The sequence below is a fragment of the Vipera berus genome, assembly GCF_964194415.1.
Source record: "Vipera berus genome assembly, chromosome: 2".
Lineage (NCBI taxonomy): Eukaryota > Metazoa > Chordata > Lepidosauria > Squamata > Viperidae > Vipera > Vipera berus.
This window is the reverse complement of record NC_138203.1, coordinates 215005364-215018938: the sequence shown is the minus strand read 5'-3', so window position 1 is coordinate 215018938 and position 13575 is coordinate 215005364. Positions and strand designations below refer to the sequence as shown.

Sequence of the window (13575 nt, the reverse complement as noted above, 5' to 3'; positions counted from 1 at the left end):
TGTTTTAATTCTGTCTGAAAACTTTATAGCAGCATTTGGAAGGTAATTAAATCAACCAAAAGAACATGTAATTAATAATGGATGATACTTGGCTACGGAAAAAACGATGACGGAAAAGTTCTGTTCCAAGGCTACGTTGGATTCTGAGGCTAGAACGATATGGTTATAGCTGCTGCCCGAAGCCACACTCCTGCTTCCTCCTTTCCTGCAGAACATCTAACGTGGCGAAATACCTGCGTTGTCATCACGCTTAGCAATTCTTCCCTCATGATTACTGTTACGTTGCTAGGGAGGACAGAAGAAAGCGGGATTGCCTTTTTGTGACAGGGAACTTTTACCATCTAGTGCCAGCTCCAACAGAAGTGTGCCTGTTGGTTTGTTGTTGCTCATTTACATAAATATATGTAAGCTTGAGAGTATGGTGGTGAAACATTGGTGGCTTTGCATTATTGGGGGGCAGGGGGCCTGAAGTCAGCTCACTAGGTCAACATCTACTAAAGTGCAGATATGATAAAATGGAAGATAAAATGAAAAAAAAAACTTGGTGTAGTGAGAAGAAAGCTGGTCTTTGTTTCTGGGCAACCACAAGATGTCCAGAGTTCTGCTTCTGTCTGGGTGGTTCCGATGGGATACTTTGTCAAAAGCCTTCTTCTGCAAGACCTAATGGGGACATTCTCTTACTTTGTTCTAGGAGAAGGGAAGGTGTGAAGGCCGGTTACTGAGTATGCTAGAACAATCTGAAAACAAGGCTGCAGGTAGGAAAGTGAGCACCCAGCCAGCATTCCTGGATTGATGCAGTCTGGATCGAGTCATAGGAATGGGCTTGTCCTTAAGCAATACAGCATAGCCCCTGGGCCACTACAGATGGAGAATCTTTGTGTTTCTTCCCATTGCATGTATATCAGTTCAAAGTTAAACATTTGTAGAACAGGATTTCTTTTGACTTTAATGAAGATGAGAATCACTCCTGGGAGTCTCCGCGAGATAATATTAAGTGATTGTGTGTGTTTTACAATAAGACAAGAGAAGCCCTTTGTGCTCCTTTTCCTTGTATCATATAAAGGTAGGTATCAGAGAAACCTGCAAGTCCAAACAACGCATAAATTGCCCCATATCGCCCACCAAGCTGGAAAGGAGGGTGTTGTTTAGCTAGGATGCATTTACTACCAGGTGGCTGCAGTTTCTCTGCTTGCCCACTAGCATGAGTCTTGCTGATCTCGAAACAGAGGCCATCATCCACCTGCTGAAGTCATTAAGATTCTGTGCTGTATTATATTCCAGATGCAGAGATGGCTGCTTCACCATCCAGAAGAGAAGACTCAAGGTTAGCTAGTGCTCTTTCTGCATTATAGGCTTTTCCAGGGGTTAAGTGGGCTGCAGCAACCCTCCTTGTCACTTGTTTCCCTTGCTGTTTTTTCAACAAAGTGGAAAAGCTAAATGAAATTAAGAAATCCTGTAGGAAGCTAGTTTTTAGCATTGAAGGCAAAGTCTACTCCTTCTGTTGTAATGCAGTTAAACAATGTTTTTTTTTTCCTTAGAACCAAAACCTGAGTTAATTAGACAGGAGATTTCTTTTCTTAAAACTTATGGAGGGCATATGGTGAGTGGAAAAATAGGTTAATTTGCTGTAAGTTTATTACTCATAAAAAAATTAACAACTCCTTATCTCGATCTTTTGCAATCTTTATTCAGGCCTCCTTTGGGGGGGCTGAAACTGCTTTGGCCGTCAAGATGGGTGGCCTATATTAGGAAGGGTTTCCTTATTAATTCTTCTGAATCTCTCTGTAGTTTTTTTAAATACCGTCCATTTGACTGGAGCAGCACTTTCGAATGGTGTTTTCCTTTCTCTGGTATAATTCCAGAAAACGATACTTCTCCTTAACTGCTTAACTTTTAATCTGTGGAGCTGCTGTCTGCTTTAAATACTCCTAAGCTACAGTGGCACATTAGTTTGCATATTATCAATACACCAATAAAGTACAACTTAGTCCAGAAAACTGCTAGATAACTACAAAGTGTTATATGAAACACCTTTCTTTGCTGCCGTTTAACAACAATAATTTTTGTCTCTTTTTTTACTGTCATATAATGGTTGTCAGGATTTTTGCAGCCTGGATATGGCGTGCTTAGCAACATGTACTATGTGAATTGCCTAGACCAGGGGTGTCAAACTCAATTTCATTGAGGGCCGCATCAGCATTGCGGTTGCCCTCAGGGGGCCGGGTGGGTGTGGCCTGGGTGGGTGTGGCCTACTGGGTGGGCGTGGCTAGAGTGCATATGGCCTACTGGGTGGGCGTGGCCAGCTCTACATCGTTCGCATCAAGGGTGCCTATGGGGGCCTGGGCAGGAGTGGGACAGATCGGAGGGTCTCTGGCAGGAGGAGGGTCTTTGGGCCAGGGCCAAGGCAGTGGGGGCCATTCCCTCACTGTTTCCAGGATGGCTTCGCGGGCCACATGAAACCACTTCGCGGGCCGGATCTGGCCCCCGGGCCTTGTGTTTGACATGTCTGGCCTAGACTGTTCAGAAACCATCGTTGGTACAGACTGCATTAATCAGATTTGCCTATTTGGTATGCTGAAAACCGCATATTATTGTTGGTTTGCCTCAGTAACTAGTAGAATATATTTCCCACAAACAAATTGGCATGCGCCTGCATTTACACTGGTAGCCTTGATCTCAGTTAGGTCAGTGGAAGTCAGTGGATTGATTAAAGCGCAAAACAAGGCATTCTGTGCCATGGTGCTGGGCTTATGTAAACCTCCCCTGGCAAACCCCATTGACTTTTTATTTATTGGAAGTTAGGTGGGCTCTTTCAATTTTTTGTTCGTTTGTTTTATTGTGCTTTAGTTAAACTCCATGATTTTGTATCTTTGCTCGGTTTTTGAAGTCGGGTTTCTCTTATTTTGATGTTACTAAATATGTGATTTAGATAGTTTCAGTTACAAATTCCTTTGTGTGCCTGTATATTTTTTCAAAATTACAATATTGAAAGTGAGAAAGCTACGAAAGAGTTCACTCTGCAGCAGGGAAGCCCGGTTCATTTTTTTAAATATCCTTTCCGCTAGGCCCAGCTCAACAGAAATGGACAAGGAAACAGAGGGCAACCAGAATTCAGAAAGATTCTTCCCCCAAGGACCCTGCAGCGACTCTCCTATTAGATCATTCACTTCCATTTCTGAAGCCAAAGGCTGCCTGGTGGACTTTAAAAAACAGCTGGTGATTAAGCCACGCCCTTGGAAACAGACCAAAGCCAGCCATCGGAAGCAAAAGAAGTGCTGAGGGTGGCATCGTGGAGAAGATGCCAACAAACTATGGACTCTACTGAGCCTGCTTGGCGGAGACCTCTCAGCTCCCTAATCAACTCTGCTCCCTCCTCATTCTTCTGTAATTTTTGTATGAATTCTTCCAGAATTTGTCATGTATTGACTAAGCGTATACTCTATAGGTGCCTATTCAACCTTGCTTTGCAGTTAGAAAATAAAATGAAATATATTTATTATGTTTTTATAAACTTCAGTTTCTGCTCTTTAATGATTTTTTTTAATACAGGTATTTTTTTTTTTAGTTTAAAGACTGCATTGCAACCTAAGTAAACATTTACATGCTGGTCACCAACTTGGGACACATCTCCCAGAATACTCCAAAAAGACCAAAATTGGTGCACTTTCATGTTTTATTACTGGGAAGATTTCATTCTCCTATTTAAAAAATGTATTTAACTTTGACTAGAGCCTGCACTAATTCCCACAGAACCGAAGGAGTCTGCAGAGGGATGAATTTAAAAAAAAAAGCCAGGCTTACTTGGCCGCCTGTCCTATGGGAGCAGGGATCACAGCTTTTAAACCGAAACTGGTAAACTGTTCTGTACCAGCCTGCTACCGGCCCTGCAGAAAAGGCAGGGACAACCCCTTTTACAAGAAGGCAAGAGGCTGGAACTAAGCCTGCCAAATTTATTAACATAAAACAGAGCAAAACAAGACACGAACCATGAAACAGGAGCTATTCAAGCGGTTGCCTTCAGCAAACCAGCCCTCCCACGCATTCCCCTTTTATACAGTTCAGGGCATGGCTTTTCTCTGCCTCCTTCCGAGGTGCCCCATTGCCTTCCTCTGTTTACTCCTGATTGACTGCCTCCTGCGTCGGGCGTCCTTGAACAGGGCCAGCTGTGGGGTCATCTTCATCCATGCTGTCAGGCTCACACAGCTGGGTCTCCGTCGTGACCAGGTGGGAGGGGCCTGGCTGAGGGCTCTCATCAGCAAGCTCTCCAACCCCCTCAGCAAGCTCTCCCACCCCCTCAGCAAGCTCTTCAACACCCCCCTCCTCCTCTGAGTCGTCCGACCCAACTGCCGAACCCACAGGCTGACCCTGAATCACAACATAAACACGGAAGACAGGTGTCGGAGGAGAAAGGGCATTAGGTTTTTCTGTTTGATCAGGATAACCCATTTCTGGATTATTTCCTGGTCCAAGCTGCTTAAGGACATTAATATATATATGTCCCACTCATCCAGCCATGAGGTTATGTTGTGATGTGGTGCATGAAGATGGGGAGAAATCGGCACAGTTCATGAAAAATCAGACCAGGGATCAAATAGGGTCCTGAAGCTGCCTGTGGTAAGCTCCAAGTTATATAACACCCAACACCTACATGAGGCCGTGGTATTAATACTGCAGTGATCCTCAGTCTCTTACCCTCCCTCCCTGATCTCCTACTGTTTTAATATTAATGGAAGGCCGCATTTGCCGGATACAACACAGAATGTAATTTATTCAGTCCTTGTCCGAAAGTTCTTTGAACTGAAAAATTGGGCCCAAGGGTGCCTAACGCAGCTGAAGCTTGCCCCTGGGTGTTCTGTTGCTACCTAATGGTTTCATATTCCTACCAAGTACAGTGCATTCTTAAGACTATTCTGTTTTGATGTGGAGGTTATGCTCTTGCAAGAGCTCAAGGGCAGGCTACAGGTAACAGTAATTACACATAAAGCAGAGATCTCTGTCTCTAAATCAGGTTAGAGGCCAGAGAGAACAAAAGGCCGGATGTCATGTTATCTTAATGCATTTTCATTTTATCTACTATGAAAACGCTGGCATTGACACCGACTGCAGAAGAAAGGATTTTGGCTGGCCTAGAGGTGTGCAGAAAAAGGCATCTGTGTCATGACAACACCTTGGAAATGCAGCAGAGAAAGGAAAGGTCAGAAGAGCTTCCTTATCAGCAGGCCACACAAATAGAAACAAGTTAGGTTGGTTTTATGTTGGCCTGTTTTATTTTCCTCAGTATTTCCAGTGCGAAAGCCACTAAACTAGGAAAGTAAGGTTTCATTTGGAAATATGCATCTCCTGTTATTATTTGACCTGGGTACTTGCTAGCATTCAGGATCACAATTTGTAGGCCTTTAAAACAAATTAAATTAAATGAAAAATGTTGCTGGGCTGTACCATTTCAGGTTGTAGATGGGGAGTGGGTTGCATATTAAAATGATGGTGTGTTCAAATACAAAAACCTCTCATAATGTAGATGGAGGTTTTACCAAATCTTAACATAGTTAAGAGATGAATTGAGCAAATAATGCAAAATTCATGCAGGAACCTTTCCCCATAGTCCATGGCAAAGTTTTTCAAACTTTTTCAGGCTGCAAAACTTGTAAAAAAAAATGCTGAACCCCAATCAATAGGAAACCTCTAGTGACAAAAAATAGCTGTGTTTAAAGTAACTTTCTTTCTTGTCTTTAGTCTCTCACAGGACTTCAGTCAAATTCTCCTGGCACCTGGAACATTTTTTAAAATTCTGATCTGAGATAGTGATGGGCAACACTGTAATGCCTGGGGGTGGGGGGGGGCGCTGTTCAGTTTAAGAAGAACTGAAGATCATGTGTGGGGGCAGTGGTGGGGGCATAGGAAAGATAGGAGCTTTGAAATGCTTTTTCCTCTTTTGGCAGGATCAAGGCTTTCCTGTCCTGTTTTAGGACTTGGTCTACAGTTTTAATGCATTTATTTGCTCAGAGTGGCAAGAAACCATAGTACTGACCCTCCCTGCTTTCAGGGCTGCGGGCAAGGAAAAACTTCACCTCTCCAATCCGGAGAATGCATTAACAGCTAGTCCTGAGACGGCCATTCCTTTTACAAGAAACATCATCTAGTGAGCTCCCTGGAACCTCACTGGCTTGAACTGTGGACCTTGCTACTTTAAGCTGACAAACCTTGGCAACAAAATAAAACATAATTTTAAAAAGAGACTGGATTCTGATACAGGGCACTTAAATTCCAACGCACTTCTTTCCCAGTTAACACACCAGGTTGAAATGTTGCCAAGATCTTTCCCTGATTTCATCAAATAAACCATGTGTTCTCAGTGCAACAGCATCTACCCACCGTCCTGGTTTCTTCCTTGTTAACTGTCAGTCTGTTGCTGGCATGTCCCTGGAAACAAAGGCTCTTGCTTATCTTTTCAACTGGTGACAAGGCAAGCAAAGAACAAAATAACTTTCTCAAAGCTTGGCCGTCACCAGAGTCCAGGATGAGTTCAAGGAAATGCCAGAGGAATAGGCATGGCAGACTTGGCGAGCCTATCAGCAGCCATTCTCCTTATGCAAGACCAACCCAGTCCCAGGGTCACCTTGGGACAGAGCAACCTGTCTCTTCTCAGAGCATCTATTTCAAAAATTACCATTCTGCACTGTGGCTTGACTGGAGTATTTTATTAAGGGTACTTGAGAGCAGTGAGCAAACAAGGAGAAAATCTGCTTGTTAGCTGGGTAGTAACTATCCTTCACGAGCATGATTGTGCCTGTTTTTGCAACCATGCTTGTGAAGATTTTGTGGTGCATGCAGGGTGGACCAGGGAAGAAGTTCTGTATATGCTGTTACTGCATGTCCTAATGTAAGCTTTCTCTGTTTTCCCAGATATTAGAAATATTGAACATGCTTTAGTAAAATGCCATTCAACTTCAAACTTTCCAGGGTAGACACAAACACTAAGCTTCTCAGTGTAGACTTGGTCTCAGAAGAGAAGCTTCAGCAATGCAAGCTACCTTTTCAAGGCCAGCAAAGGCCGATTGCCTTTTGCTAAGCAGCTGTTGAACTACATTTGGCTGACAATAAGTTTTTGTGAGTAAATCTTGATAATATAGAAATTCCATTTCCCTTTTGTCCATTTCCCCTATGACAGGGCTTTTCAACCTTTTCACCCATTGTACCACTTTTAAGATATGGCAACATCCGAATACCACGAGTCGCCTAGCAAGGTGTCAAAAACTTGATGACCAAAAAAAAAGGGAAAAAGTGATGAAGCACAGGTAATCCTCGACTTACAACAGTTCACTTAGTGACTGTTCGAAGTTACAATGGCACTGAAAAAAGTGCCCCCAAGCCACAGCGGAGCAAGACACCTGCCTGCCCGCCTGGCGGCGCTCTTCCTCCTGTCCAAGGTTTTCATTGTTATGAGCATTTCTGTTGAGGATTGGCAGTGGGGGTGGGGTGGGAGTGTTTGGTTTTTATTTCCCCCCCCCCTCTGCTGGGTGGTTGCAGCAGGTTTTGGTCACTTCACATGACCCTGGGACACTGTGACCGTCATAAATATGAATCAGTTGCCAAGCATATGAATGTAAATCACAAGACCCTGGGGATGCTGCAACATTCCAGCTGATCAGCGCTTCTTCTGGGCTCAGCAGAAGCACGGGGATCAGTGCCGAGCTCCAGCTGGAGCCTGGCGCTGATCCTGGCGCTTCCACTGAGCCCTGACAGCCCTGCAGCTCCAGCCGTCTCTCGCTCAGGCTTGTGCAGTGCTGCCACCGGTTCAGCTCATTCCCCTCCCCCGCTACTTTTCTAGAATGGTCGCGTACCACCTGCCAGGTACCAATGTACCACAGGTGGTACCCATACCACTGGTTGAAAAGCCCTGCCCTATGAAATGCATTTTGGATACATTTGAAGCCAGGGGCCATAAAACCTCCAGTTTTTATAAAGTATAGTACTAAAATAATGTGTGATTTGTGTGCCACTTCATGATTTTGACAAGTATGTATTAAAATACATAACAATTATTTTCCCCAACTCGAAGCGGTACATACAAAGACTTTTATCTTTTTCTTTGGCTGACCTCAAAATGCTGGGATCAAACAAACATGTTTGAAGTAGATTAATATTTGGATGAGAGACCATGAGGAAATCACTGGGGTGTAGGCAAGGCTAAGAAGTGGAAATATTTCAGAAGTAGGCAGTGCTAACCAACTTCCATATGACGGCCAAGAAAATATCATATATTCATGTAGTCACCAGAAGTCGAGCTTGATTCAGTGAGGCTCTTAAAAAATGACAATAAAGGTTATCTAACTGTCTGTCTGTCTGTCTGTCTCTGTCTCTCTCTCTCTCTATCTAATCTCTTAGCAATTTTTTGCAGTTAAACTGAAAAAAATATTGAACTATCTATGTAGTAAATTAGATAACAATGTTACTAATGCCATATCTCTTAATGAAACATGACAGTTGAAACACTAAGCGATCCGCAGCCAAGCAGAAGAAGAGGGTATTTCAAGCCAATTAAGGACTTAAAGGAAGCTTGGTAGGAATTGGTACTCCCTGTGTGAGAGAGGCCGAACTGGCCAGGCTTTGGCAGAACAACACCGTCAGGACCTTGGATAGCGCAATGCACGAATCCACATTCTGGGTTTATTTTCAATACAATTGTACTGAGTGATTGTTTCAGCAGTGCCTGGGAAGGATGGAGAATTTAGCAAGGTATGGAACACATGTGGAATACAGCTGCTGAAATTATTTACAACCTGCTTACCAGCAGTTGCCACAGGAATGATCTCCACGATCTTCTAGGTAGCGAAGTAACACGGTATGTGCATATGCGTGTGTTTCTGCTTTCTCCCTATGTTTGCCCACATATACTGGGATCATGGAGCAGGCTGCATGAGTTCTGTTCTGCGTTGGACGTCCTGAAGAACTTAGGCAGCATTCTAAGCCATTGCCCAAATGCTTCTGTAACAAGGATACACTGGAGAATTGGAGGCGGGGGTCCTTTGCAGCTCCCACCCAGTCCCACCCCATTTCTTGAACTCAGTCTTCCTTCTGCTTTAAACTTGGTTTTATCCCGTTTAGTTTTCAGAAACTTCTCTTACTGATGAGCGGACCGAGTTCTGAGCACATAATTTCCATGCACCATTCCACTGGGTGTGAAAGAATAAAAGGGTTGGCAGGTCCAAGCTTCACCCTCATCTAAAAAAGGGTGCAGTCTTCTGATTCTGGGTTTTAACTGTAAATTTTGGGAGAGCTACATAAAAAGGCTAAGAGGGTATGAAATGCTGAGTGTTTCATTTTAATGTGGGGGGACCTGGACCTTATCATGACCAGAATCTTGTTTGGAGCCTTACTGAGCTCCTGGCTCTGGAATCAGGAAAAAAGGCCATTTTGTAACTGTGAAGCAATACCCTTTTTTGGATAAGAATGCCATAGATTGTGCTTTTTGGCTGACATAACCATATTACATAAGCAGAACTGTTGCAAGTCTGAATGGGGAGTAGAAAGAATCATCTGAGTATAGCTTATTATTGCTTGTCACATCTAGGATCTGAGTCCCATTCCAGCTATAGTTCTAACCCAGATCTGATGAAAGGTTAGGCCACAAGAAGATGGCTTATAAAACAGTTATGGCTAAATGTTTCCTATCAAAGAAATGTAGATGTGGACATAGTAGCCAAAATTACTGATTTCTAAATTTAAAATTTCATTTTTAAAATGAAAATTGGTCACATGTTGAGATTTGAAGAGTTGCATTCTGATTTTTCAAACCTGTAAAAAAAATGGAATGGCATTTTATCTCAATCCTTCCTTCTTGACTCACCAGTCTTTTCTCTGGGCTAGTGCCCTTCAGATGTGTTTGCATTGACTCCCAGAATTCAAAGCCAGTAGCCAAGTTCCCATTACCTGGGAAAATAATCTGAAGGACATTTGACTTGGCAAGTCTATATGGCATGTCCTCCCCAAAGTTCATTCTAATTCATGAGGGCAGGAGTGGGGTACCTGTGGGCCTTCTGATTTTTCTGACCTATTTCCAATATTGCCAAGCCACCTCTGCATTAACTAAGAACATTCTGTTAATATAGCATTTGTAGGAGAGTAACTGCAAAGGTGTAGAACCATTTTCAGAGTGGCTACAGAACCCTCTTCGGCCAGAGTGTCAACTCTACAACGAACCTGGCTGCAGCCATTTTGCTCATTCTAGGTTGCCACATGAACGGGATGGGGTGCGGAGGAATTTTTGCTAGTCTAAACAATTCTCTGTCCTGTGGGAACCAAGGTCATTCTATTGGTAGGGGGTTGGGCATTTTGTTAGAAAGCCTGCCAACCTATTCTGTTGGGGAACATGGATGATTGCATAGTACTGGGGTGGAAGTTTGACTTTGTAATTGTGTTAATCTTTGGAGGGAATTTTAGACTTGGTTTCACTTTAGACCATGCCAATATTTTGTATCTAATAAACATGTTCTTTGAGGAAGCCTCTAGCCTCGGAGTTCTGATTTATTTGGCTCTCCACGGCACAGAGTCTCACAGAAGTCCAAACCTCGCCATCTTTCAAAAGTGCTATTACGGATTAGGATTTATTAAATTTATATGCTGCCCTTCTCCCTAAGGACTCAGGGCAGCTCACAACAATAAAAATTAAGAGACATAAAATACAAAAATTAAAAAAGAATTAAACAATGAATATAAGAAATACGGGACAATTTACACAATAAAAACCAAATTAAAAACCATGGTCAGTCCAGGCCCGCTTGTTGGAACAACCATGTCTTCAGGTCACGGCGGAAGGACCGAAGGTCAGGGGCCATCCGCACCTCCGGAGGCAGTTCATTCCAGAGGGTTGGTGTGCCCACAGAGAAGGCTCTCCCCCTGGGGGTTGCCGGCCAGCATTGCCTGGCCGACGGAACCCTGAGGAGGCCGACTCTGAGGGAGCGAACTGGGCGATGGGAGGTTGACATTGGCAGCAGGTGGTCTTGCAAGTACCCCGGGCCTAAGCCATGTAGGGCTTTAAAGGTAATTACCAGCACCTTGAATTGCACCTGGAGGGCAACCGGAAGCCAATGCAGCTCGGGCAGGAGAGGTGTAACATGGGAGTATAGAGATACTCCCATAAGCACCTGCGCGGCCGCATTTTGCACCAAACTGTGAACAGCCCGAGAGGTAGGAGGAGAACCACCGTAAAACAGTGCCTCCCATTCCCAACCCCTCGAGCCGTCACAGCAGGATACCATGGTCGATGGTATCAAAAGCCGCTGAGAGGTCAAGTAGGACCAGGACAGAGGAGCGACCCCTGTCCCGGGCCTGCTAGAGATCATCTACCAGTGCGACCAATGCCGTTTCTGTGCTGTAACCGGGTCTGAAACCCAACTGGTATGGGTCCAGATAGTCCGCGTCATCCAGGAAATGTGGAAGCTGATGCGCCACAACACTCTCAACAACCTTCGCTACAAAGCGAAGGTTGGAGACAGGACGATAGTTATTTAACGAGGTTGGGTCCAGAGCAGGCTTCTTGAGGAGGGGCCTCACCACCGCCTCTTTTAAGGCGGAGGGGAAGACACCCTCTGTCAATGAAGCGTTGACAATTGCCTGGAGCCAGCCTCTGTCACCTCCCCAGCAGCCGAAACTAGCCAGGAGGGACATGGGTCCAATAAACAGGTTGTAGCACTCAGTCTATGCATAATCCTGTCCACATCATCCAAAGACACAGGGTCAAACTCACCCCAAATGGTAAAACCAAGACCTGCCCTCTCCACCCTGCCGGATTCCGCCCAGTCGGAGTCCAAACCAGTCCGGATCTGAGCGATTTTGTCCTGCAGATACTGTACAAATTCCTCAGCCCTACCTTGCAAGGGGTCATCCCTCGGTCACTGATTAAGCAGTGAGCGGGTCACTCTAAACAAGGCGGCTGGGCGGTTATGTGCAGATGCAATGAGAGCAGAAAAGTAAACACGCTTTGCCGCTTCCATCGCCACTAGGTAAGACTTAAGATAAGTTCTTAGCTATGTTCAATCAGATTTGGATCTGCTGGACCTCCAAGAGCTCTCTTGGCATCTTTTCCGGCGTTTCATCTCTCGGAGTCCCTCGGTAAACCAGGGGGACACCCGGGATCTGCGACGGGTCAGAGGCCGCAAAGGCACAACTCGATCCAAGGCCCCAGCAGCCGCCCTCTCCCAGGCCGCCACTAGGGCCTCGGCAGAGTCATGGGAAAGGGAAGCAGGAAATGTCCCAAGCTCTGTCTGGAACCTCTCAGGGTCCATCAGGCGCCTGGGGCAGAACCACCTAGTCGGTTCTGCCTCCCAGCGGCGGGGGGTGGCGTACTGAAAGTCTAGCCGGAGAAGGAAATGATCGGACCATGACGGGTTGGATGGTTAAATCTCCCCTACCCAGACCATTAATCCACTGCCCAGAGATAAAAACCAGGACGAGTGTGTGCCCTCCGTTATGAGTCGGGTCCTGAATTATTTGAGTCAGGTCCATGGCCGTCATGGAGGACATGAACTCCCGAGCCAACTCAGATACCTCACCCATGGAAGGCAGATTGAAGTCCCCCAGAACTATGAGCCTGGGGAACTCAATCGCCAACCTGGACAAGACATCGAGAAGTTTGGGCAGGGCCGCTGACACGCAGCTGGGAGACAGGTACGTAATCAATAGGCCCAACTGAACTCCAGGACCCCACTTCAAAAGGAGTGACTCACACCCGCCTATCTGAGGGATAGTGGCCACTCGTGGACAAAGACTCTCCTTAATAATAACCGCCACCACCCCGCCCCTGCCCTGGGCCTGTGGTTGGTGAAGCACCCGGAAGCCTGGTGGGCATAATTCCAAGTGGGGGACACCCCCCTCTTGGCCCAACCTGGTCTCCGTGATGCAGGCCAGGTCCGCGTTCTCCTCCTCAATGAGATCGTGTATGAGGGGAGCCTTGTTCACCACAGACCTGGCGTTGAAATAAACCAGCCTAAGCCCAGGGTCCTGCAATCCTATGCCCCCGGGGGAGCGAGAATAGCAATGAGGGCGGGAACAGGCAACCGCTTGAAGACAGCGGTGGTCCGTTCCCCGATTACGATAGAGCCCTCTGCTCCCACACTCTCTGCTCCTCCCAATCACTGTCAAAATAGGAAGACCCCCCTCACTCGGAGCTGAATCCACCCCCAAATCCCAACTCCCCCCCCGCGACCATCCGATGGTCTGGACTGCTGTCCGGATCGAACTCCTATTACAAAGACATCTTTCCAGCTCCCTTTCATTGTTCTTCTCAAAGCCAAATCCTTCGCTGAAACTCTACTCCAAACATGTTTTTTCTTACTTCTATTCCCATACATATCACACAAAGCTACGCTTTGCTCCTTCTTATTGTCTTTTTGCCTTGCCTTGTTTCACTTGTAACGTTCTTTCAACAGGGTGCCTCTACTCCTTTGTTGCTCAAAGTACATTGGTGGTACGGTATAAAAGATAAATGGTAGTTGTTTTATAAGAGCGCAATTTCAAGAGGAATGAATCTGCAGTGGCTCAGACAACAATTGCACTGGGCTCTGAAAAGACAACATA

At 45.5% G+C, this 13575-nt stretch overlaps 1 protein-coding gene across 12 annotated transcripts in view; it reads left to right on the top strand.

Moving 5' to 3' along the window:
• Nucleotides 1-3516, top strand: part of UIMC1 (ubiquitin interaction motif containing 1) — an 82550-nt gene extending 79034 nt beyond the window's left edge. For 8 of the 12 annotated variants that reach the window (XM_081317705.1, XM_081317701.1, XM_081317706.1 and 5 more), the window contains 3 exons: nucleotides 692-755; nucleotides 1282-1324; nucleotides 3066-3516. In XM_081317705.1, the coding sequence (XP_081173831.1) occupies nucleotides 692-755; nucleotides 1282-1324; nucleotides 3066-3279 (321 nt within the window). In that variant the 3' untranslated portion in view covers nucleotides 3280-3516. Of the gene's footprint in view, nucleotides 1-691; nucleotides 756-1281; nucleotides 1325-1538; nucleotides 1601-3065 lie in introns of those variants that run through there. The other 4 variants (XM_081317707.1, XR_014025117.1, XR_014025118.1 and 1 more) reach the window with 4 other exon arrangements.
• Nucleotides 3517-13575: the final 10059 nt, after the last annotated feature.